General features: G+C 43.3%; 1 protein-coding gene across 1 annotated transcript; it reads left to right on the forward strand.

Moving 5' to 3' along the window:
• Positions 1-2,736: 2,736 nt before the first annotated feature.
• Positions 2,737-25,993, forward strand: Arglu1 (arginine and glutamate rich 1). The gene is made up of 4 exons (XM_057752672.1): positions 2,737-3,282; positions 9,120-9,345; positions 11,562-11,645; positions 23,730-25,993. Exons 1-4 carry the CDS (start codon positions 2,942-2,944, stop codon positions 23,892-23,894), a joined length of 816 nt encoding a protein of 271 aa, XP_057608655.1. The 5' UTR covers positions 2,737-2,941; the 3' UTR covers positions 23,895-25,993.
• The last annotated feature ends 359 nt before the right edge of the window (positions 25,994-26,352 follow it).

The following is a 26,352-nucleotide window of genomic DNA, read 5'->3' on the forward strand; positions in this document are numbered from 1 at the left end:
CCACCTCCATGCTCCCAACTTTTGCCTGGCTATCTTGTCTACTTCCAATTTCCAGGGAGCTGAGCTGTTTGGTCTGCACTGAGGAGTGAGAATATGCTTGCTTACCAGACTTCAGTTAAGGTCCCCTCTCCTCCAGGCCTCTGTAGCTCTGGCCAGTCCTAGGAGCTGGCTGGCCTCCTAGTCAAACCTTATCTTATTTGCTGTCCCAGCCCTCATACTGCTTCTGAGCACAGGGCTTCAAGACACACTCCTTGTCTTTGGAGGACCACCTTTCCCCTGACCTGCGCCGCTGGGGCAGATGGTCTGGTAAGGCCTTGTCTCTGTTACAGTAGTCTTTCCCTGGACCCTCACTCTACTCCCAGGCCGCTGCTGAAAATAATCAATTAAGAAAGAAACCAGCGAGCCGGGCGGTGATGGTGCACGCCTTTAATCCCAGCACTCGGGAGGCAGAGGCAGGCGGATCTCTGTGAGTTCGAGGCCAGCCTGGTCTACAAGAGCTAGTTCCAGGATAGGAACCAAAAGCTACGGAGAAACCCTGTCTTGAAACATCAAAAAAAAAAAAAAAAAAAAAAAGAAAGAAAGAAAGAAACCAGCAAAATCCCCTATGTTTTCAATGCTGTAGATCTGACTACCTGTCCCAGCTCGGCAAGCTTCTTCCTGTCTCTCAGAGACCAGTCCATCCTGTCCTCTCGCACTGTCCTGTGATCTAATGCGATTCCAGCAGGCTTCCGAGATGGAAGCTTCTGTGCCTTTCCGCCTTCATAGTAATGAGAGCTTTGGCTGGCCTGTTCCTCTGCCTTGTGAACAGAAAGGACACCGACCCTGCATGTCATACCTGTGTATGCTTTAGACGCACAAAAGGGCCTTTTTCTTCTTCCTCGGTGAAAGTCTCTGTTAGTTTCTTCCAGTGTGCACAGAGTTTCTGTTTTGTTTTGCAGACACTTATGGTTAACTTTCAATAGCACTGGACTTCCCAACTTTGTTTCAGATGAAGAATCAGATGATTCTTTAGGCAAAAGGCTATTTTCTCTGTTCAGAACTGAACATTTTAGACTGAACCAAAAAATAGTTTTTGGAAGTTGAAGTTCTCCGAATTCTATGGCCAGAGCTGCGATCAAAGTGGCTCGCTCTGGGCAGAAGGTGTGTGAAACTCTGTAGTCTCAAAGTCTCTAGAAAACTATTTTAGGTTGCTATGGAAGTTGGATAATACCGTTGTGTTCGTCTACTGATTCAAGATGTTAGTGGAATGCGCCCCGTGACTGATGTGAGCTCACCAGGTGAAGGGCAGATGGGGGGGGCATCCCTCTCTCAATGAGAGGTCTCAGCAAGAGAGGGGTATATTGCTGAAGTCACTGACAGCCTGCTAAGGTGCTAGGACACTGATGGAGGTGTTACCCTCAAATCCTATCTATCTTGAGCCACAGGATGGGATGTTTGCAGATGCCATGATGACGAGGAAGCACTGGAGCCTGGTGGTGTACCCAGTTCTCACAAGGTGCCCTATGGCTGGGATGTGGTGCTGAGGTGGAGGGGGGCAAAGGCAGAATGCAACACATGCTGCCTCGGAAACCCCAGATTTCTCCCTCTAAAATTCATAAATTGGACCTAACATGCAATGTGACAGCATTAAAATGCAGGGCCTTCGTCCACTGTAATCTCAGCCCTCAGGAGGTAGAAGCAGTCAGATCTCTGAGTTGGAGGTCAACCTGGTCTGAGATGGAGTTCAGAATAGCCAAGACTGGTACAGAAACCCTGTCTCAAAAGTCCAAAAGAAGGAGAAGGGAGAGGAGGAGGAAGAGGGGCCTTTTCAGAAGAGATGAAGCCGCCCGGAGGCTCTGGCTTCAAAAAAATGGGATTAAGGTGTTGATTAGAAGCTCTTTCACCCCTCCTAAAGCACAGCACTATGGTCTCCTGTTGGAAGCTCAAACAGACCCTTCTTAATAGAGTACTTCTCACCCCCCGAAAGTGTGGGAAACAACTTTCTTTTGAGTTATTGATATTTTGTTAAAGCAGCCCAAAAGCTAAAAGACCCTAATGAGGTAAGTCATTTCTCATTTTTCTCTTCCTCATCTTTCCCTAGCCTCCTGGGGCTAGGCCTGGAGCGCACTACATAGCCCTAGCTGGCCTCGAATTTTTTGAAAATCCACAATGATGCAGCCTTTTCAATAAAACTTAGAAGTATTTAATTAGCTCTAATATATACATCCTGAGGATAATTCGGGACTCCTCCGGGAATTGCTCTAGTTTTGTGGTTGGCATATGTATGGTATGCATGTATGCATAATTTGCATGTATGTGTATAAAAATATGTTTTATGTATGTATCCCCATCTGGTCTCCAATTTACTGCATAGCCAAGGTTGACCTTGAACAGCTGAACCACGGGCCTCCCTGTTCCTAGGGCTACAGGTATGAGCCTGTACCAGCACGCACGGCTTGCAAAGGGTAAATTCTCAAAGCTGGCTAAGAAAAACAACATGCATTTCCTACTTACTCGGAACTTATTCTGCCTTTCAGCCAACGTTCATCATAAATAGTTTCTAACTCCTAAGTTTTTCGTGGGTCTTGTTGAGTTTAAGTAGAGAAAGACCCGAAGGCGGCCCAACTCCAGGCTCTGGTTTCCGCGTAGCGGCGGAAAGAGCCGAGCGCGCTCGGCAGCACTCGCCGGCCCGCCTCGGCGACGTCGCCGGGGGGGGCGGGGCTCACGCCGGCACGCTCGGCGCAGGGCATTGTGGGAAGGGCGGCCGGTGCTGCCGCAGCTGCCATCTTAGGGACTCCGGGCCAGGCCTGCTAGGCCTCTACGGCGGAGGCGGCCGTGTGCGCGGCGGGTGCGCTCGGGGCTAGGCGGAGGGTCCGTGGGCGGGGGGCCGAGCTTCCCGGCGGCGAGGGGCGGCCTGCGGCGGGCAGCGGGTGACAGGCGGCGGGCGCCGCGCCGCGCGAGGATGGGCCGGTCGCGGAGCCGGAGCTCGTCCCGCTCCAAGCACACCAAGAGCTCCAAGCACAACAAGAAGCGCAGCCGCTCGCGCTCGCGCTCGCGGGACAAGGAGCGGGTTCGGAAGCGCTCCAAGTCCCGGGAGAGCAAACGGAACCGGCGGCGGGAGTCGCGCTCGCGCTCGCGCTCCACCAACGCGGCGGCGTCGCGGCGCGAGCGGGAGCGCGCCTCGTCCCCGCCCGACCGCATCGACATCTTCGGGCGCACGGTGAGCAAGCGCAGCAGCCTGGACGAGAAGCAGAAGCGGGAGGAGGAGGAGAAGAAGGCGGAGTTCGAGAGGCAGCGAAAAATGTGAGGGGCGCGTGGCTGGCGGTGGTGGCGGCGGCAGCGGGAGCGCGCTCGGGGCCTGCGGGGCGGGAGCGCCGGCCCGGAAGTCGGAGTGGAGGGCGCGAGGCGGGAGGTTGGCGGAGCCGCGCAGTGCCGGGCCCGAGGCGTTGGAGCACGGGGCCGTCCGGGAGGGGAGTCCGTGTTTGGCGGGTGTGGGCTCTTCCCCCCTTTTTTTGGAGTCGTAGGAAGACAGGTGCATGCACCTCCAGCGAGCACTCGGGTGGCCATCGTCCCCTCGCCTCTTTTTGTCCCGGCTTGATCAGCCCCTCTAGGGAGCACGCTTGAGCCCGGTGGTCCCCGCCGAAATGTTTGCTTCCAGCTCCAGAGTGCTCTCGACTGCCTTTTCCCATCGGGTGAAGTCGGCTACCTTCAGGGGGGAACTTAACTTGAAATAGGGTGGAGATCACGTGGTTTTGAAAGTCAGGCCTCTTTCGGTGTAAAAAGGAGGTGTGGATAACCCAGCCAGAGTGAACTTGTGCGTAGTACTTTTAAAAGACGTGTCCTCCCACCCCACCCCCCAAAGCCACGTGGAACAATAGTGCTAAGCACATTCGTGTGTGCTCCGTGGTCAGCCAGCCATCTTTTCCGGAGTTCTTGGATAAATGGTTACGAAGCAGAAACTTTAGGTAGTTTACGTTGTATGGGCTAGTGTGGGTTTTTTTTTCTTTCTTTCTTTCTTTTTTTTTTTTCCTATGTTTGAGTTTGTGTTGGGCAGATTTTCCAGAAGCAGTGCTTGGGAGGTACGGGATTGAACACAGCTAATACTGTAGGTGGAGCTGCCCTGTGCTGCGAGCAGATTCTTCTCAGTACACCTTGGCCACACAGAATCCAGTTAGGTGTGGAACAAGCCCGTAGCCTTGAAGATGTAACTCCTATAACTACCAGGAGGACGTAGGAAAAGTTAGCTGTGATAACAGGAAGCTTGCTTGCCAATTAGAGTCATTGTACGCTGCACATGGGCAACATAGGATGGCATGATGGGCAGCGAGCTGTGCTCTGGTTCTGGACTGAGAACCTTAATATTAGATTATGTGTGTAATAGACAATGTTTAATGTGACTTATGTCTTGCAGAGCACACCAGTGTAGATGACGGAGCCTTGGGAGTGAGGGAAAGTAGTTTGTTTACAGATGCCTGTTAGCTTGTCTATTGAGTTAGCTAGTAGTATTGACTGAGCCTTTAATAAGTGCCAGGAGCTGTGATGTGATGGGTGCTGTTGATAGACGGATGACTGATCTTGAACTAGCTCAGACAGATGATCGGTAATAATATAAATAGACTATCACCAGGAGTGGGGGGTAGGGATGGTAAGGCAGTCAGGCTGCATGAGGGTGGGTATTTGTGGACCAAAGGAGTAAGCTGTCTTCCTGAACCCACTAGAGAACAGAATGGAAGGAGGCCTTGGAGTGCACGGGGTGGTGTTGGTCACCACGGAAGACCATAGGCCCTGAAGCCCAGGAGTCACTAGAGAAGTGAGCAGAGCCTGGAAATTCTACGTGGGTTCTTGTATGCATGAGATTTGGTTTAATTCATTCTAGATCAGGAAGTTCTGAGGAGAGAAATGAAACAGCACCCTTTAAAAGACCACTTCCTGTCGTATAGGGTGCATTGTGTAGGCTGGAGACCAAAAAGTAGATAGGCTAAGGAGAGGGAGTGGGTAAGAGCCATCATCGTTAGATGGAAGAGGAACCGGTTGAAAAGGAATTTAGGGTACATACAGTTGGCTGTTGTGTTTGTGGTGTCCTTACTACAACTTAACTTGTCCTGTGTCTTTTATTGCCTAAAATGAGACCAGGGTAGGACTGTCCCTTGGCACTGCTGGGTTCTTAGTTTGTGTATAACTCAGCTGAGCTAAGTAAGGTTGATGATAGGGCTTTGCTTGTCTCTAAACCTGGGCAACAGATAGAGTGCCTTGAGGACTGTGGAGAGCGAAGAGCAGAGCACAGGAATGTGTGTTACAGCCCAGGGCGGGAACACGTGACACTGAAATGCAGAGTGCCTGGTGGGTTTTCACCAGTCTAGGGTTGGATGGGCAGAGACACGGTAAAACAAGTCTGTGGCTTTACCCAGTTCAGTCCTGTTGACTGAGACTGATTGCTTTGCTACTTAGAATTTTGAGACCTTAAATCATTGTGTGTGTGAGATTGGAGCTGCTGTAAGGACTTAGTGTTTGGCGTAGAGTGAGTCAGTCAGTTTCCTGAGTGTAGCCTAACACAGCCTGTTGTGAACAATAAGTCACAGAAAGTAGTAAAAAGGTAGGCTTTTGCGTTGGTTCATATCAGATCCCCGTCTTGTGCTTGGGTCCCAGGCACATACCGTGAGTCCTCACTCCTGCACTTCACCAATACTAAGATTTCTTAGGAATTCTTTGAAGTTGTATTAACCACTGAAGAAAGGAGGTAGCTGAAACAACCTGTACAAGTCCTATCATTGGTCTAGTAAGCCCTGCAGCCAGTGACATCTGAGATTGAATAGTTTTAGTGTTAACCTACATTACAGATCAGGAGCCTGAGAGTATCTAAGGTGAACTGGAATTCATCATGTACGTGATTCGTTGAAAAATAAATAGAGCCTATATTGAGGGTAAAGAAGTTTATGACTGAATTTACTCTGCAGAGCTTTAAGACAGTGGTGGAGCAAGCACAGGACCTGCATTTGGTTCTGTCCCCATTCTTGCCTCACCTTTGTCCTGGGGGAACTGCTGGGAGCATCAGGGTCTGCAAGGGCCGTTCATCGCCTCAGCACTCACTGCGGCCCAGTGTTTAGTGCCTTGTTAGGTATAGAGTAACTAATGTTTACTAGTAATTACTAAGCAATCCTAGAGGTTTCAAGAAGTGAGTTTCCTTGTTTTAAGGATGGATGCCTTAAAATACGGCATTACTTTTGTATAGCAAGCCATGCGCTCAGTGCTGTGCCCTCCCTGGTTTGTTTTAATTGGTTACCATCTGATTGATTAGAAGTAGTGGGTGGTCTTTTTTGTTTGTGTGTTTTGTTTTGTTAATGACCGAGGGGAAAAATGGGACTTGGTATCATACTACTTGAAAAACACCTTGATCTTGATTTAATAACTCTTTTCTGGCAGGAGATTCTTAGCAAAGCAGTGAGCTCAGCAGGGAAGTTGAGACAGAAGTTGGAGACAGACAAGAGAGAGCCCTGTGCAACCCCCACTCCCCAATATATTTGGGCTCTGATTTAAGAAGCTAGAGCCACTTACACCAGGATGACCCTGCAGGCAGGACGTCCTGGGTCCTGGCATTCACTCAAGCAGCAGCTTCTGAGCAAAACAAAATGTTTTAGAGAATTCTATGTGATTCTTATGATAATGCCCAGAGTGGTTTGGTTCTCTCTTGAAGAAAGTTCATTGTTTTTAATGGAAAAGTTGTCCTAATGGTGGTGCTATTATTGGCTTCCTGTTAATTTTGGCCATCAGGGAAGAAGATGTACTAGTGCTTAAGTCAGTTTATGTGCCAGTTGGTTTTCTGTGGAAAGGAGACAAGATGGAGTGGTGGGGCCTTAAGGGTTTTTTGCCACAGATTGTAGAAACAGACTAGAAATTTGTCCCTTGATTCTGAAGATGCCTTTTTAATCTTACTGAGAATAACAACCAAAATTATGTTCCTGTGAGGCTTGTAGTGCTACAACTGTGTGCCCAGACCTCATTGCCTGATCGGCCCCTCATTCAGGATACATAAGTAAGGCTGTTGGAGGCATGCTGGGGTGCCCTTCAGTTCCTCCAGGAACAAAGGGAGATAAGCAGCCCTGTGAGAACGCGGGGCAGGCCAGTTCTCATCCTGCACTGCCTCAGCTGTGGCTGGGACTTTGCCATTTGCTCTCCTCCCCTTTAGACTATAAAACCTGAGCTGCAGTTAGACTTGACCCTTAATTCAGCAACTTACTGCCTGTCATCTTCCCTGGTTGGTGGGTTCACTGGGTGAAGAATGCCAGAGCTGACAGTTCAGGCTGGTTTGGCTTTTACTGTGAGTAAAAAACTGAATTTGTTTGCTTATTTTCCCTTATGTCCAAATCTATGGGCGTACCGCTGGCTCTCTGTTGCTGTATTGCTTAGAAGGGATGACTGCCTGATCTAGATCCTGAATACTGAGAATCTCTGTCACTTTATCAGATTCCTACTTAAAAGTGAGAGCTTTGCTGCTCACTGATGAGCTTTCCTAGGGTCTTTACTTATTTCCCTCCCTTTCTGCTCACAGAAAGTCTCCACTAAAGCCTCATTATCTCTTTTGTACTTAGTACTCTGTCCCATCTACCACTGATAATTAAAAGTTGAGATTTTGAAGATGTAAATGCTGAGTTTCTTAGGCTTTATCTGATTTTCTTTAAAAAAAAAAAAGCTGAAAAGTTTCCTTTTGGGTGGATAGGAAACTGTTCTGTGTATGATTGCCATTGAATCCAGCTCTCTGTTCAGCGTCGTTCTGTTCATGGTAGATCGTTCATCACCTTGGAGGCTATCTGCTGTGTCTGCTGACAAAGGCTCACTCCAGTTAGCATTTATTTGACAGGACCTTAAAAAGAAAGGAGGGCTGTGTTGAGTCTTAAGCACTCCTGTACTGTTGGAATGTGGCAGTTGGGAAGGAAATAGCAAAGATACAGACAAGTCCTACAGTCTTAGAAGAACCAAATTACTGTCCTGTCTTCTGCCTCTCTGGTAGATAGAGGCCAAGGATAAGTGTAGACAATGCAGCGAATGTATTGAGCTGAAAGCCCTTGGGTGGGAATTGAGTAGAAATGTGTTAGACTGCTTGACGGTCACAGCAACTAGAAAGTCTTTACTAAGCATGCCAGATGAACGACTGTCCCATGTGTGTGAAATAGATTCTAAAGATGAAAGTTGAGAGTTTTGTTAATTTGATAGTTTGGGAGGAAGTATTACTACATTGGCCTCTTTGGATTTAGATGCATTATTAAGAACCTTTGAATTCATTCATTCTGCACAAAATAATGCTTGGCCTGCTCCTGAGTAGAAACATAATGGAAGCAAAGTGAATGTCAATACTATCTACTGATTCTGTATTCTAAACTACAGTTCCAAGACCAGTGTAGTGTTAGCATGCTTCCAGTCTATCCAAAATACTTACATTTAACATCTAACCAAATAAAATGGAAGAGCATTTTAGGTTTTCCTCCTACTAACTTGCCAATAGATGTATGGTACCAGTGACTGTCATTGCTACAAATGCGCAAGGTTTTTGTGATAGCACTTTGATAAATGTTCTTAGCCAAAATTTTGTTTCCAGTCAGTAAGCTAATTGTTTCAGTGGGATTAAAATGGGAACAGTAAGGCTTCGTTTAGCCTTGATAATACAGTATAGTCTTACCTTTCTATTCTGTCAAATCTAGAACAGCTTTTAAATGAAATCAAATATTAAAGGAGAAAAAGGCACAACAAGTTAAGTTCAGAGCCTAGAGTAAAGACCACAGTACTGTTGTCCTTTACTTAAGGAGTTTCTGTAGTTCAGCCTTGCTCAGAGTGCCTAAGTGCAGCACCTACGTGATAACAGGAGTAGGTTCCTGTTTCAGATTTACAGGTCCTAAATAAACCTAAGGAATTAGGTTCTTGTTACACACTAGCCTTTTCTATATTTAGAGTGCGTGCAACCCCCCCCCCCAAGATATTTATACTCAATTGAATTTCTGTATTACTTATCTTGATTGCTCTTTTTGTTGAATGTGATGTAAGAATAAGCTATAAAATTACGGGTCTAAGAAATAAGGCTTAATAAGTAGGCTTAAAATTAGTTTTAATTCTTAGGTTAAAATGTTGTCTTTTCTATTTTTATTTGCTAGTCGGCAGCAAGAAATAGAAGAAAAACTCATTGAGGAAGAAACAGCACGAAGAGTAGAAGAATTGGTAGCAAAGAGGGTAGAAGAAGAATTGGAGAAAAGGAAGGATGAAATTGAACGAGAAGTCCTCCGAAGGGTGGAAGAGGCCAAACGCATCATGGAAAAGCAGTTGCTCGAAGAACTCGAGCGACAGAGACAAGCTGAGCTTGCAGCACAAAAAGCTAGAGAGGTAACGCTCGGTCGTTTGGAAAGTAGAGACAGTCCATGGCAAAACTTTCAGTGTCAGGTGTGCCTCCTGCTCAGTCCAGAACGAGATGGAATGCGACTTTCTAATTCCTTTCTCATCTAAAGTTACATGGCTGCGAAAGATAATTTTTTAGCCAGAAGTGCTGACTGGTACTTAAAAGCTACTTTCTTAAAACTTATTCAAGGATATTTTTTTTTGATCTAACGGAACTGGCTTATGTATTTGAGAAGTGTTTGAAACTTTTGCCATGGCTGCAGGACTACATTCTTTTTTTGGGAGGGTAGGGGGAAGCCAGGGAGTGGAAAAGGGAAAAGGCTAAAAGTCCACCTGCGGTTGCATCTTCCTTTCTGTTTATCACTGTGACCTCGACTGAGAGCCTTTTGCCTTCAGTCAGATTACAAAGAGCAGGGCCTGACTTTGAGTGACAGCTCCTGCTTTTGATACACAGGTTTTCTCGCTCTTCTTTTTTTTCCTTCTGTTATCCCTCATCCCCTCCCTAAATCTTTTCAACACAGTGGACTAATTCTAGCATTTTGATTATAAGGCCCTCCATTTTCGTAATGTGTTTCAAGGAATCTTTTAAGGAAAAATGTCCAGATTGTTCATCTTTTTTTTCCTTTTTTTTTTTTTAAGTACCTACTAACAACTCCTTTTTTTCTCTAGAGAGTTATGAAGGAACAGGTTGTCCTTGTCTGGAGTCAAGCTAAACACATGATTTGTTTTATCAGCAGCTGGAGCAGAAGTTGAAAATGTCTTTCTGTGAGACAGTAATTTGCTACTGAAGCTTTATGGCTTGTTTGCACTGATTACTCCAGGATCCTAAAGTGTGCGAAAGTCACGGAGACACTCAAGGCAAATTGCTTCACAGCACTGAGTGTCTCTCCACAGTTTGCTAATGAACAAATGAATTCGTGTGACACAGGAAATCTGTAGTTACATTGTCTTGAACATAAATTTATAAATATTTGGCTTAAATACATGGCTTACTGTCATCCTTCATCCTGGCGTTACTGTGGACAAGTTGACATTGTGTTAAGTCTGCTTTCTAGTAAGCTTTGCTTGTACAGTGCATTTCCCTTGTCCTGTCTTAACTACATAGACCTGTTTGTAGTTGGTTCATATCAGTGCCTTTAATAATGGAGATATTTTTGGAGTAATTGTGCTATTTTGTAGCGAGTTATTAATCATAGCAAGATTTTTTTCTCTTCATTTGCTTTTTGTTTCATATTAACATTTTTTTTTAACACGGACACAATCCTCTGACAGTCTTCCCAAATACTAAAATCATTTGAGTATGTATGCTGTGATCTGAACACTGCCCAAACCATCAAGCAATCTTCATATAGTTTGCATTATAAAACTTCATTAAATTCTCCAAGAAAAAAATGACAGAATTTTATTTCCTGACTGTGCATCCCCCGGATTCCTGAATTTCAGTGCAGACTGTAGATGACAATATAAGCTGCCTTTAGTGGTGTCAACATCTGATGTTAAGTCCATGCCCCATGGAAGCAGTCCTTAGTATGGATTACCATTTGTATTTTTCACTAACAGTAAATGTATTTTTCTTATTAATTGTTTGCCTTAGGAATGATGAATTACATTTTTTGTTCCTTCTTACCATAAACATCTGCATTCCTCAGCTCAGCCTTCCTTGTATGTTGTTTCTTTATAAATGGTTGAGCTGCTGATGCAGGTATTGCCAAGCTAACAGTACAAATCATTTTAAAGAGGAAGCTGGCGCGTATGGCAGCCGAGGAGCACACTCTGCAGGACACTGGACAAGACAGTAAATACTCAACTTTTAATGCTGATTAAAGGAGTATAGGTAAAGAATACGTAGGTATCCATAATTGGTGAGACAAATATTCACTTTATTTATATTTTATATATATTTTTAATTTGGTAAATACTATCCAGTTTTGTAGTTGTCCTTGTTGATTTGTGTGATATTAAAGTATTAGTAATAATTGCCAGGAGACTATTAGGGAGGGTTTAGTCGGTTGCTGTTTTGGACTGGGAGGGGTGATTTAAATTTAGTGTTAGACTGCACAGCTTATCGCTTGTCAGACAGAAAGGTGGCTGTATAGCCGCCCTGTAAGTCAGATCCAGCAGAGTTGAGAGGAAGATTAGTAATTATTTGCTGGTAGAGCTAAACACTTTGTTTTCCTAACGTTGTAACATGTCCTCCCCTTTAGGAGGAAGAACGAGCAAAGCGTGAGGAGCTGGAGCGGATATTAGAAGAAAATAACCGGAAAATCGCAGAAGCACAGGCCAAACTGGTGAGTGCTATGGATTTGGGAGGCATCATGCAGGGTCTTCAGAGTATGTGGATTTGTGCTGAGTAATTGGGCTTTGTGAAGATTCTCAAGATTGCTTCAAGGACCTTGAGGTTGAGGTAAAGAGTGGTAGAATTGGCGATATTTTAATCTCTAATTTGGAGGGGATTATAAAATTTTCAGTGGTTGAAAACATTTTGGGGGGAGGTTTACTCTCCCTGCCCCCAATGTCTTCAACCCTGACCTTACTCACCTTCACTAGACAGCAGGAAGACTGCTTAAATGCAGTCTGATTCTCCCCCTCTCGTGCTACAGATCTGCTATAATCTAGGCTGGCCTTGGATTCCTGAGCCTATGTGCTGGGATTCCAGGTGTGCTCCACCGCAGTTCACACATTTTATCTCATGTTTCTAATTTACGATCTCAACGGAAGTACACAGACTAAATTAATTATATCATAGTGCTATAAAAGGTGTAGGCAAATTTAAAATATAATCGGCCAGTGTGAGGAGAGACTATGAACATAGTGGTTCAGAACTTCCAAGACAGTAACCCATGAGTATAGAGACAACTTAGAGATTCTAGGAAAGTCTGATTCAAATGCAGTAGCAGTGTCAAGACCAACAGAGGTATTTGCTGCTGAGACTTGTTGTTTAGGGGAAGAACAAGTTGTGTCACTTAATTTCTCCTTGAAAACTGACTATTGAGAAGAACACACAGGGGAGCTTGTCCTAGGGCCTGGGTGGGACTCCAGGTAGAAGGAGGAGGACAGTCTTATTTCAGGTTTGGGTGGTTGCACTTTGAAGGGTTTGTGACAAACACTTCAGAAGAGAAATATGTTAGTGATCTAGGTCTATGAGGACATGGTAGAAGGGTTAGATGGCTGTGTTAACTTTGACTGGTGGTGGCCTTGATACCCTCACTTTGTGACTCCTAGCAGGTACTAGTGCATCTATGGAAAATAAACTTGTTTCTCTTTGGAGAGTGGTGGTCTTGGGAAGATTGATCATAGTCTACAGGACTATTTCTCAGGTTGTGCTTAATGGCCAATTTTTGTTTTTTTATCCCGTTTCCTCACATCTCTACTTTGTAAAATGCTAATGCATGAATTAAAAGAAAATGAAGTCTGTCTGCTAATAGACTAGGGAGTGACATCATTGAAATTCAGTGGATGGATGCCTTAGGTAGAGAAGTTGGACTTCTAGAAACTCATAAACACCCCAGGTAGATTTAGGTCATTTGGGTTGGGAGCCTAAGAAATGACTGAGTTGAAGGCAATTTTGTATGTGGAAAATGGAATGTCCTTTATGAGGGAGTCAGAAGATGAATTGGATGTGAAGATGGTGGCAGGTTGAATGTTAAAGCTCTTTGGATATTGTTGTTCCTTTTCATTTCCCTTGCTCTTTGTTTACTGGGAAATCTGATATAAAACATTAAAATTCAGTCAAACTGAGGACAAGTCAGTCAAAGGGAAGGTGAAGCAGTAGTGTATTGTAGACAGTGGTGTGCTGCTTGCCTGGCTGGAACAGCAGTTGTATGTACTGAGTGTTGTAATGGCAAACAAAACATAGGAAACATTGTACCTAGGGAGTGGCCAAAGGCAACTGCACTAAAGTCTATGTTCACAAAAGTCGTTTGGAAAGTAGATAAGGAATTACATTCTTGTAAATTATTAGTGTTTATTGTAGAGACATGGACGGTTCTAAGAAAAGTTAATTCTACAGGAATGTTTAAATGGTGTGGATGGTAGGGTATAATTGACCTAATTGTGATGGAGTGGTTTACAAAGGCCTTCCAAGAGATGTCTCTTTGAAGTAGGCCTCTCATGAGAGTGTGAAGAAGTGAAATGGCCAAGGCCTTGAGGTGAGGTAGGGGATGAAGTCTCTGGGACAGTGGAGAAATAGTAGGCGTTAGAGACAGTAGTGAGCAGACGTGATGCACACCAAGAAGGGTGTGTGACAGCAGAGACAGGCCAGGTAGGAGGGTGCTTTGAGGACATAGTGCCCCTGCCACGGACAGTTCTCAGAGTAACAGAAAACTGATAAAGACCAGCTTCCAGATAAGGACCCAGAAACATGCAGAATTATTACATATGGCATGAGGAATTAGCTGCTGTAATTCCTAGAAAATAGATCCCAACATCTGTGGGAAAAAAAATCCTTTTCCCCATTCTGTTGAGGGCCCGTTCTTTAGGAAGTGCCCTGTTGAAAGACAGAGTATGGTGGAAGCACCCTGAGAGCCTGTGCATTTAGGTGGGAGTAACAAGTTTCAGAAACTGCTTAAATATCTGTATAGACCCCAGACTTTAAATTCTGCTTCTACAAATTTACTCTATAAAACTTACTCATGGAAATTCCATTTGCACACAGTGCTTTCTTTTATGGTCACTAAGAGTGACAGCTGGAGCCAAGTGAGTTTTTTGCAGACAAAGAACTTCTGAACAGGAGACATGATGTACAAAGTAGCCAGATAAAAACTGTTGTCTCTTAGAGATGGACATTTGCTCACAAAGAGCATATTTGTATCTTTTAAGATTAAGTCAGTGTGTTAAGAACAGTTATCTAACTTTACACCTTCCTCAGTTACACATGTTGTAAGTGATGCATTCCTTCTTTATGGCATAGAAGGAAAGCTGTCCGGGCTAGTACGCTAAGGCATCCTTTTGAACACTTTAAGTAGGCCCTGTTAGGGTAACAGTTGAATCTGGAGTTGAGTAGGGACCAAAAAGGAATGTGCTAGATTTAGTCAGGTGGAGTGCGTGGAGGTTTGTTTCTGTTAACACTAATCTGTGCACAGTTCTTGCTCAATCTCTTCCAAATAATGTGTCAAGATACGTTTCTCTGTAACATGACCAAACAAGTAATGCATACATATTTGATAAAATCACATAATCCACATGTGGACTGCCTTCTCTGAGCAGGTACACTCCTAGTTTTTAAACTTGAATTGACAGCCAGCTGCCTTACAGTAGTTTAAGGATTATTAATGCAGAATTTTAATTTCCTTTGTGTTTTTGATATGTATGCATATGTGCTTATCAATGTATGCACAAACATGTGGAGGCCTGAAGTTGGTGTCTGGTGTTTCCCTCAGTCTCTGTCTCTCCCCCCTCATTTGTTTACTTATTCATTCATTTATTTGTTGAGGTGTGGTTTCACTGAACCTGGAGCTTATCATTTCAGCAGACTAATGGGCCAGAAGTCTCCACCCTCAATTCCAGTTCACAGGTTTACGGTGCATGCATACCACCAGGACCACGTCTATACGGGTGCTGGATATGTGCCTTCCACACTGAGCTATCTCCCAGCCCATTTACTTTTTCTAGAAGCACTTAAATTTTGGAGGCTGTTTTCTACAGGTTTTGTATAGTGTGTCTTTGAAAATGCCAGGGACAGTACAGAAGTATATGAATCATGAAAAGGAAGCAGAATTTTGTTTAGTTTTGGGTCTCAACTCTGTAGCCTAGCTTCGTTAGTGCCTAGACTGACTCTGTAGCTCAGGCTGGACTTGAACTGGTAACCCTTCTATTTCACCTCCCTAATGCAGTGTTACAGGCATGTCGCCACCAGTAGAGTTTAGATATTGCTGTGGAGGGATGTGTTCTGACTAAGTTACCAGTCAGAGATGCAGCCTCCACCAGTGTCTGTCTGCCTAGTGTCCTGCAGTGTAGAGATTGACCTGAGCCATCTCCGCATCACTGCAGCTAGGAGTCATTAGAATGCTGATGGATTTCAAGTAGGTGGATGGATGTTCAGGATTTGAAGTCACTGCAAAGTATAAGTTGACAGTTATGTCTGATACTGAGATGGGTCACTTCTTTATGGTGTAAGTTCGTCGCTGAGAGGTTGGAAGTGCAGTGTCTGAACTTGAGGTGTACGTACTTGAGTATAAATAGAGCTCAGTGTGCAGTTGAGAGGAGCGTCTCAGGAAAATGTAGGCTTGTTTGTTCTGTTTTTAAGGACGCTTGGTGTAGTAGACTGAGCATGTTACAGCCCCTCCCCCATACTTAATTCTTAGAATTTTTAGGTGTTTCTTTGTATGGTCAAAAAGTGAGGAGTGCTTTTTGTAGGTGTGATTGAGGTATCTTGAGAAGGAGACTTTAATCACTATTATTTCTTGACTATCACCACATGTGTCCTTTAAGAGTAAGGCAGACTATAACAGAAATCAGAGAAGCTAAGAACAGAGCAAAATGGGATTCCAAAATGTTGTCTTTCCCCAGGCGTGGTGATGCACTCCTTTATACCAGCGCTGGGTTAGAGGATGTCCTAGTGTAGGTAGCAAGTTCCAGAGCAGCCAGAGCTACATACTAAAGAGACATGTTGTCTCCAGGAAAGGTGAGGTTTAAGATTACGGTCTGAAGATGGCACCTGAAGCCAGCAGCATTTCAAGGGCCTCCTTCGATGGTTCCAAGGGAACTGAGCCCTGCTAACATGCTGAGTTCAGACTTTCAGGCTCTGGAATAAAATTCTGCTTTGAACTTCCTTGGTGATTGTGGGTTTGAAATTGTGAAGAAACTGGATGATGCTGAGGCACATGACAGGAAACACAGTGTTGTTTTTAACCTCCAGAAATGCGGGTCATTTACAAGTGCTTCTTTAGTGCTCTGAAATACATTCAAACCTGTGATTGAAACTGAAGGGAAGATGTCTGTAGCTAGCTCGGTTATGGCCTACAGCTATGTGAAAAGTCAGACTTGGGGATTCGCAGTCTCCATAGTGAAGCAGTAAAAAGGGGCTAAAGAATAAAATAACGTTTAAAAGGAAGTAGTCCACTTGGCTATTTGAGAGAATCTCAGTCTATCTATATTGCAAAAGATAATCACAGAAGGGACCGGAAGAGTTGGCTCAGTAGTTAGAGCAGTTATCGTATATGCAGAGGATCCAGGTTCAATTCCTGCCAGCTTACAATACCCTGTAACTGCACTTCTAGGGTATCCAGTACCCTCTGAGCTCTGTGGGTACCAATTATTCATGGTGCACATACATATGTGCTATGAAAACATTCGTATACACAAAATACACAGAACTTGGTATAGAATGAAGGTTTGGCATCTAGACAGCTTTTTGGAGATTGCTGCTGTTTGAATGCTTCTTTTCAGTGAAGCCCTTTACGTGTTTTCTCCTGTCCTAGGAGGTGGAGCTCTGAGAACTTAGTCCTCACTGTTGTAGTGTACCTGCAGGAAGGGACTAAGACATGCATAGTCAGAGGGAGGTTAGGACTGAAAAGGACACCGCACATAACAGTTGGAAAGAACAATAGGGCACCCTAAGGAGTGATGATAGATAGGATAGAATGCCCCATACCAGAGTAGGTCACAGTGCTGTACATGTACATTTCAGGAGATGGCATCAGACGTGTAAGGAATTGAATATGGATTGACTAGGAAATCAGGATGAGGGATGGGTTTCCTGTGTGAGGAAAGAAACACTGGTCTGTGACCTTTTGTTGCTGTGTTTGGGAAAACAGTATAAAAGGCAAGAGTTTGATATTGCATGGAGTGGCTTGAACAGAAACAGTGTGAGAAGACAGGCTTATATCCACCGCCGCAGTCAGATGCTTTAGAGAGAATTGATAACTTGCTGAGTGGGGCATAGCGGGAACCCAGTGCCTGGGAACTCTAGGCATCGAAGGAAACTGCAGTCGTTCAAAGGGAAATGAATGAACAATACACACAAAAAAGTTCTCCCAAGAGAAAGAATTTGGGGTATAGAAGATGAAAAAGAGCCTCATTATATAATATAGAGATTTTTTGCCTTTTAAATATGAAATTGTATCTTTTATTTTAATATTTACTAAATTTGTTCATCTTTTATATGCATGTATCTATGTGTACGACGTGTGCTTAGTGTATGGAGTCAGAAGAGGGTTTTAGATTCCCTGGAACTGAACTTATGAAGGGTTATGAACAACATGGTTGTGAACCATGTTGGTGCTGGGAATCAAACCTGGGCCCTCTACAAGAGTAACAAACAAGTGCTCTTAACTGCTGAGTCATCTCCAGGCCTTAATTTGAAATTTTAGAACATAAAATCAAAAGGAAATCCTGAAGGCACCATTTGGGGGGGGGGGGGGAGCTGGGTTCAGTGTACAGAGCAGTGTTTCTGAAACTGTGAGACAGTGTTCCTCAAATGCCACCCCAACCCTCTTTTTGACCAATACAAAATGTCCCTAAGGTATCTAAAATTGAAGTTTGAAAATGACAGAGGAGTTTATAAGTAATTAAAATTGAGAAGCAAGGTTAGTAAAGCAGCGGACATCAATCCTCTTTAGATGGTAACAAGTCATCTCTGTAGAGTGGGTTTGGAGCATGTTTTCCTCAGAAAGATAAAGTCAGCATTTAACACGGGTGCTGGTGCTTGTGGCTCCTTACCCGTGTGCAGGCCGGCTCTCAGCTTGCAGCTCTGCAGTTGACCTCAGCTTCCTAGGTGCTGGACCACAAGACTGCGACCCAATGTCCACCTGTGTTTTTGTTTTTTCTCTTTTGTTCCTTTAAAGTTTGAACATGAAAACTTAGAGAAAAGTATAATGAAGGTTGACCAAGAGATTAAATATTTTGTTTTGATTTTTGTTTTTTGAGACAGGGTAGCTGTCCTGGAACTAGCTCTTGTGGACCAGGTTGGCCTGCCTCTGCCTCCTGAGTGTGGGATTAAAGGCATTTGCCACCACTGCCCAGCCCAACAAATTGAATTTTAAAACATTTTAAATTTATGTTTTTGCAGCAGGGTCTTGTAACTGAGGATGACTTTGAATTCATGATTCTCTTGTCTCTACCCCTTAAGTGCTTGTGTGCCCTACTGTGTGTGGCAATAATTACTTTTAAAACATTTCCTTTTTGTTGTGAAAACAAGGTATGCATTAGTATATATGTTCCAGGAAGGAAAATAAAGTCATTAGACTTAGAAGTGGCAGAGCTGGTCAGGCCTTGTTTCTTAGAGGGCTCACAGTGGAAGTCCACATTTCTGAGTGGCGCGGTGCCTGTGGATGCAGTTCTCCATTTTCTTTCCCCTTGTCCTTTTAATCACTACCATAAAAAGTGTTTTCTTTCTTTAGATTGTTAAAGAGGTTAAAAAGTCCACGAAGGAGAATACTGATTGATTATGTTGCGGTAGGCTGTGGTAAACTAGATGGTATCTAAGATGCTGGGAGGAGCAGCCAGGCCCTACATGGAGACAGATCCTTTTAGTTTTCTGACTTTTCACCAGCCACTCGAGGGTATGAGATGCAGAGTTCTAGGCATAATGGCCAGAAACAGTGGTCTTAATGACTGTAGTGTAGTAGGCAGTAATCTTGTTGGCCTCTCAGGTGTGCACAGAATAACCCTTGTGGATAAGCAGCATATTGTGCTCCTCTTTTCCCCATGCAGATACCACAGTTCTCATCACGTGGGGCACGAGGGAGAGGAGAGAAGAGAGGACAAGAGGTGTCTACTGGGGTGGGAAGTCAGGACTTAGGAAATACCTAGCAAGTAAGGTGTTGGATTGACACCAGACTGACAGATATATGGATGACAAATTAGTTTTCCATCACTGGTGAGCCTGGGTATTAAAAGTGAGAAATGATGTAAATTTGTTAAGAAATGTGAAGCTAACTGCACTAGCATAAACAACAAATGTGAATACATGGGCTTATGTGCTAATCCACTGAACAGTAAGGCTTCTAGCTGTCTGTGCTTGTAGCTAGAGATAGTCCATTGCTAGGTGATGCCAGGGCCGTGCAGCCAGCCCTCCTAGTGCAGCAGTTCCTACTGCAGCAGAGACTCGAGCCCAGTGCAGTATTGAAGACAAACTTTGGCTACTGAATTTTTGCTTGTTTAATGTGATTACATTTATTTAAAGTTCTGTTTTGCTTGGTTATTAAGCAAAGCTAATTTCCTGTCTTACGGCATTTGTCTACTTCCCATCCTCTACTTTCTTTTTTTATTTTATTTTATTTTGTTTATTTATGTTCTTTTTTGAGACAACGTTTCTCTGTAGCTTTGGAGTCTGTTTTGGAACTAGCTCTTTCTTTTGGACTAGGTTAGCCTCTAACTCAGATCCACCTGCCTCTGCCTTCCAATTGCTGGAATTTACAGACATGTGCCACCACCACCTGCCTCCATCCTTTACTTTCAAAGGTGACTTCAGTTATTTTTTCTTTGTTTGTTTTTCCGGAGTTCTTGAAATGCGTGTTTAGCATATGAATACGTTGTGGTTTTATTCTCCCTTGATCACACAAAAACGCAAAAGTAAGACCCTCTGCTACTGTTTGCTGTTCCCTCTTTCACCTAATATATATTGAGGAGTTCCGTTTCAGAATGTGTAGGCCCTTTTTTTTATTTCTCTGAATATTGTTTTGGGGGAGCACATGGAAGCGAGCCCTCTGGTGTGTGTGCACAGGAGCACACATGGAAGCCAGAGGTCAACACTGGGTGTCTTAATAAGTCCTTCTATTACTGTGAGACAGGATGACTCAGTGAATGTGGTACTAACCATTTTGGATAGACGATGACTGCCCAGCACGGTGCTGATGTGGGCCAGTCCCTGAGCCCAACTTTGTAACACGAGACCCTCATGTTTGCACAGTGAGCACTTTACCCCCAGAACTTTCTCCCCTGTTTTTGTTTTTGTTTTTGTTTTGTTGTTGTTGCTTTTGAAAAATACTCTGTTTATCTATATGAATGTTTGCCTGAATGTGTCTGTGCACCACATGGGTTTATTGTCCAAGAACAAGAAGAGGGCGTCCAGTTCTCTGAGACTGGAGTTATAGGTACTGGGAATTGAACCTGAATCCTGGAAAAGTAGCCACTGCACTTAACTGCTAAGCATTTCTCAGGCCACCTGTTTTGTTTTTTCATGAGTGTGAAATATTGTTTTAAAGATCTCGTATAGATTATTTAGCCTTCATCATTTCCTTTTCCAAATTGTTAAAATAAAATAAATACCCCTGTAGAAATAAGAATCTGGGAGTCCAGGAAGATGGCTTAGTCAGAAAAGAGCTTGCTGTGTAAGTGTGAAGACCCGAATGTTACCCAAGTGCACAGCGCGTGTCCTACAACACAATTTGTAATCTCAGCCAGGGAGATCAGGACAAGAACTATCCTTGAGTCTGTTGGCTAGCCATGGTAGCCCAGCCTCTAGCTACAGACCCAGAAGCAAGGTGAAGAAACCGTTGAGGAGAGCATCATGACTTACCTGGCTGCACACACAGTAATTAAAAATTTTGCATGTTTACAGGTATATTAATGAATGAAATTTCAGGAACTGAAATTGTTGAATAAATTTATTATAAAGGTAGTTTTGATGAATCAAACTGCTCTTCAGTAAGCTTTGATGGGATCTGAATTGCATCTGTGATGTCAGTGAGCTTTCATGTATTGAGGCTGTCCTTTTTACTCTCAACTCAAACAGCCCTAACGCTTTACTAGGGTCAAGTGGATAGGAGTAAGCCTGTGTTTACATTGCCAGAGGTTTCCCAAGTGCGTGCACACACATGCACCTTTGTTCAGTATCTAGTGCTGGCACCCCAAGTACATGGTTTGATGTGCATAGTTGGCATAAAGGTTTTGTTTGCTTGCTTGTTTGTTCGTCTTTTTGAGGCAGGGTTTCTCTGTGTAGCTCTGGCTACTCTTGGATTCACTTTGTAGATCAGGCTGGCCTCTAATTTTACAGAGATCCACCTGCCTCTGCTTCACAAGTACTGGGATTAAAGATGCGTACCACTGCCATCCGGCTAGCTTAAAGTTTTAGAAGTGATGGGGGTGTGTGCACATGTACAAGGTAAAGGTCTAAAGTTGACATGGTGTGACTTCACTCAGTGATCCAGGAGCAGCTTATGGATTGCCTCCACACCTGCTTGGCATCTATGTGTGGGTTTTGATTATCTAAGTGGCAGTCCTTACCAAAGGTTTTATCCAAGGAGCCATCTCCTCAGCCCCAGATATCTCATTCTTTTTGTGTTGTGATCATTAGTAAAGCTAGGGAAGGTGGTGATTGGAAGGAAGTCTTGTGTAGGTAGGGTTTAGTGGCATTCTGGCCCCTTGCAGAGCAGAGTAATAATTTTGGAAATTCAGCTGGAATTTTCATTTCCTATAGAAATCACTGGACATTTGAAGGCAAAGGGATCTCTTAGTACTGTGTACAATGGGAGCAGTCTCACCATTTTAGGAGCACAGGAAACAGTCATGGTGACAGCAGAGTTGAAAATACTTTCAAAGTCAGAGAGAGAATAAAAGAATGGACACCTTGGTCGTGAACGGCTGATAGATTATTGTGCGGGGAGGACAGGACAGAGCTCCTAGCAGGCCACTTGAGTTGGAATCTTTGCTTATGTGTAAGATTCAAGTAAACAGTGGGGGCAGGGATTGGCCAGAAGATGACTTGGGGGTGGGGGGTAAAGTGCTTAACCATCAAGCTTGATGGCCTGGGTCTGTTTGATCTAAAGAAAAAGCTGGCCGGGCGGTGGTGGCGCACGCCTTTAATCCCAGCACTCGGGAGGCAGAGGCAGGCGGATCTCTGTGAGTTCGAGACCAGCCTGGTCTACAAGAGCTAGTTCCAGGACAGGCTCCAAAACCACAGAGAAACCCTGTCTTGAAAAACCAAAAAAAAAAAAAAAGAAAAAGCTGATGCCTATAAGATGTCTTCTGACTTCTGCAGTCATGCTGTGGTGCTCTCTACCCACTAAATAAATAAATAAATAATTTTCAAGATTAGAAAAGGGGGAAAAGAACTCGACCCTCAGAAAGGATGGACTTATTTTAAGAAAGGGCAGAAAAAATTAAATCTGAAGTCTTAGAGTTGGGGTGAGGGGCACCATGTTTACCAGGCTGCTGCAAAGGTTTTATAGGACTCTGGGCTGCACCTCCACCTGTCTGCCTTCCTACCCCATGGCTCTGTCCATTTCGATACTCAGGTGACATCGTTTCGCATGTGTCCCACAACATCATAGTCCCTTACAGGCCTCCAGCTTAGCCTCATTTGCAGCAGAAAAGTGAGGACATGTGGAGACTGTTGACTGTGAGGAGAGGACATCGAGACTGGAGGAGACAGTTGTGGGTTCAGTGTTGATTAACAGTTTAAAGCCAAACAAGGAGAAAGAAGCAGTGACTTCAAATATAACTTTGAGCAGGAAGGCAGGAAGGACAAAGTGCATAGGTCACAGTAAAAATGGGAGGATGTGGTGGTGACTGACAAGACATTCAGGAGTTAAAACAGCCTTTCTTACTAATGGTGTTGCTTAGGTTCAGGGAGGGTGACTGACTCTGTTGTGCACGTTGTCGTGCTTTGTCCCATCCTGAACTCTCTGGGTACTAGTCCCACTCTAATAAGAAAGGCAGAGATGACCCCTGAGAATAGAGGTGTACATGGTCTTTGGAAGGTCAGGAGGGGAGTCCTGATGAAGGAGTTGTGAGAATAGCTTTTCTTTTCATGGTAGCCAGGGGGCATTTCCTGTAGAGAGGAAAAGCCAGTTGCTTGAGATTAAAGGCGATAAAGGAACTTCAGGGATTGACATTGTAGCCAGTGTGAAATTAAAATAACATTTTATAATCAGGTCAAAACGTTTGGTACTTTTTTTCTCTCTCCCAAGAAATTGAGACACAGAAAAATTCTATTTTAATTTTCTGAGACAGGATTTCTCTGGGTATCCTGGAAGTCATTCTGTAAATAAGGCTGGCCTTGAACTCAGAGGTTTACCTGCCTCTGCCTCTTGAGTACTGGGATTAAAGATGTGCGCCACCACCACCACCTGGGTAAATTCTTGGTTACTATTGAGTATACAATAAAGTGGAAATTTTTAACTACAGTTCTTGTGTATATCTATCTAATTATAAATACATTGATTGGGTAGATAATGTACCCCAGGACTAAGTCTGTGCCTTTGCTTTAGATAACTGTTACTCTTGGTAATAAATATAAAGACAGAATCAAGTGTATGCTCAAGGCATGAAGTCCATAAAATTCGATTTTCATAAACTTGAACTAGATGAAATATGTAGAGTTAATTAAGGAAGTCTTTCCTGGCTTATGTAGGTTGTAGATTGTGACCTGGTAACAAGATACTGAGAGAAAGGAATGACATGACAGATCTTGTTCTTATTTTAACTTTTAGGCTGAAGAACAGTTGAGAATTGTTGAAGAACAAAGAAAGATTCATGAGGAAAGGATGAAACTAGAACAAGAACGACAACGTCAGCAAAAAGAAGAACAAAAAATTATCCTGGGCAAGGGGAAGTCCAGGCCAAAACTGTCCTTCTCGTTAAAAACCCAGGACTGAACGGCAAACTCTGAACTTTTTACAAAGAAAAATGAAAAAACTTCGTATTGTAGCTTCATGTTGAAGTGGTTTTTTGTTTTTGTTTGTTTATTTTTTTTTAATTGGAGAATCTGGAAAGTTAGCTTGTTCTAATAGGGGCTATGCTCTGCAATCCCTTTATTTTCCCTCTCCTCCATCACGTCAGATCCTTACCAGATCATTGCTGTTCTTTAGAAGTGGTGTATTTTTCACCTGTTGGGATTCTGTACTGGTTGGTGGTCTGCCATAGAGCAGGTCACGTGGTGACTAGCTGGTCTGGTAAGGTGTTCACTGACCACTGACTTCGGGGTTATACTCTGTTTACTACGTCCTAATGCTGGTGTTGCTGACTTTTTGTTTTTTTATACATTTATAAAAAAAGAAAAAGTTGGTAATTGCATTGCAAAATTCCCAGGGTTGTGCTGGAGCTGTGTGGTGTGTGTTACAGCAGTGTCCTTGTGATGCTGTGGCTCTTGGTGTTCCCGATAACAGGTAAGGATAACAGTTGCTCACCTGCTACAGAAGCACCTGCAGTGCAGTATTGTCTCTGTTGGACTTTTGTTTCTTTCATTGACAAAGTCAAACCAGCATTCCCCACTGTAAATAAATGATTTTGCTGAATAAAGTAAAGTCTTAAATTCATATGTTTAAGCAATTTTTTTTTTAAGTTCTGTTAAGTCTAAAGGGTGGTTTACTTTTTAGAAGCCTTAGAACTGTACTAGATTTCCCCTGGTTTATATTTTCCACAAGGTTTCTATGTCCACTAAATAAATAAACTTGTGAATTAGTACTACTGGCTATTTTTACAGACACTATATGCTGATAAGAGTTAAAACATCAAGTATTATCTTTGAAAAATCCTAAACCTGTGCCTCTGTTATAGAAAATAAATATTATTGCCGCAAATTATACTTAATTAACACTAGAAAGTATGTTTCTAAAATTTATGGAATATTAGGTCACTTTTAGGGTGGACTATCAGATAGAACTTGATTTTTTTTTATGTTCAGAATGACTAAACCTTCATTTTTGCATGTTTATTTTGGGGATAAGCACATTTAAATTACCTTTTTTGTTTGTTTGGGTATTTTTGCATGTGGAAACTTAGAGATAACCCTGGGTTTTATTCAGTTGATTCTGCCTCATTTAAATTTTTTTGATTTGTTGAAGTTTACTAGTGTTAAACACTCAAGGAAAGGCTATAAAATGCTATCAGAGGTGCATAGGCATGATATAGTGGAGAACCCAGTCCCTAGAGACAGTCCTATCATAGTTTAACATTGGAAATGTTGCCTGAGATGATGAAATGGTAGATTATTTTGTGTTTGCATGCTTTAGAAAATCAACTCTTCGATACGGTAAAGAAGAATGTTAGAATTTTAAGTAAGCATGAGCTTATAGCAAGGTTTTAGTAAACAAAATACCCTAGCACTCTAAATACACGTTTGCTTCTTTACCTGAATAGGTTATAATGCATAAGTTAGCTCAAATTATTTCAATTGAGATTCATTGTTCCTCGGTTGTGTATCCAAGGTTTGGAAGTGCTCATCAAAAGCTGCTCTGCTAGTGTTGTAGGCGCTGTATCTAAAGAGGAGCCTGGGCCTCAAATACTTGATCAGCTTTTCCGTGCCTTTTATTCCATCATTAGGTTTTCTTCTCCCACAGTGTGTGCTGCTGGAGACTCCTAGGTATTGAATTGTTCCTATGCTTGGTAACTGATTGCTGCTGTCCGCCAGGCTACAGGAAAGAGGATGTCATTGTTAATTAAATGCACCCCACCTTTGACTGTGCTACAACAATGTAGTAAATTGTTTCTTCATTTGTTCCACTGCTTTTGTGTACATATTATAAAAGCTAAGACTTTTTTCACAATCTATTAGCAGTTCAAATGTTCCCTAATTTACTAAATATGCCTTTAATTCCCAGTTTTGTTTTCTTGAGTTATTTGAATTTTTTGATGCATTACAGAATTAACTAGTGACTGTTTATTTTTACTATAGTATTTAACATTTGTAGTTAATTGCCCTTAATATTGTGGAGTTTGCAGAATTCTTGTCTATATAAACTAAACCTTTAAATTAGCCTGGTGTGAGGACTCTTTAATGCTTCAAGTAGGGGAAGGGAACCTTAGGCAAGGACCATAGTTTCCCTTAGGATGCAGGAAATGAGCCTGTTGCTGTTCTGAATACTATTTGGTCACTTAATTATAATAGTGTATGTTCCTGGCGTGCGAACATGTGTGTGTGCCTGTCTGTGTGTGTGCATGCACACATGCTGGCCTGCCTGTATGTGTGTGTGTGCATACATGCCGACCTGCCTGTGTCTGTGTGGCCTCCTTTCCTAGATGAGTAGGATGCTCGGTTTGTCACTTAATGAACATTTTCCATGCTGCTTTCACCGGAGCCATGTGTGCACTTCAGTCACCACCTGCTCCAGCGGA

This window comes from Chionomys nivalis, chromosome 20 (genome assembly GCF_950005125.1).
Source record: "Chionomys nivalis chromosome 20, mChiNiv1.1, whole genome shotgun sequence".
Taxonomy (NCBI): domain Eukaryota; kingdom Metazoa; phylum Chordata; class Mammalia; order Rodentia; family Cricetidae; genus Chionomys; species Chionomys nivalis.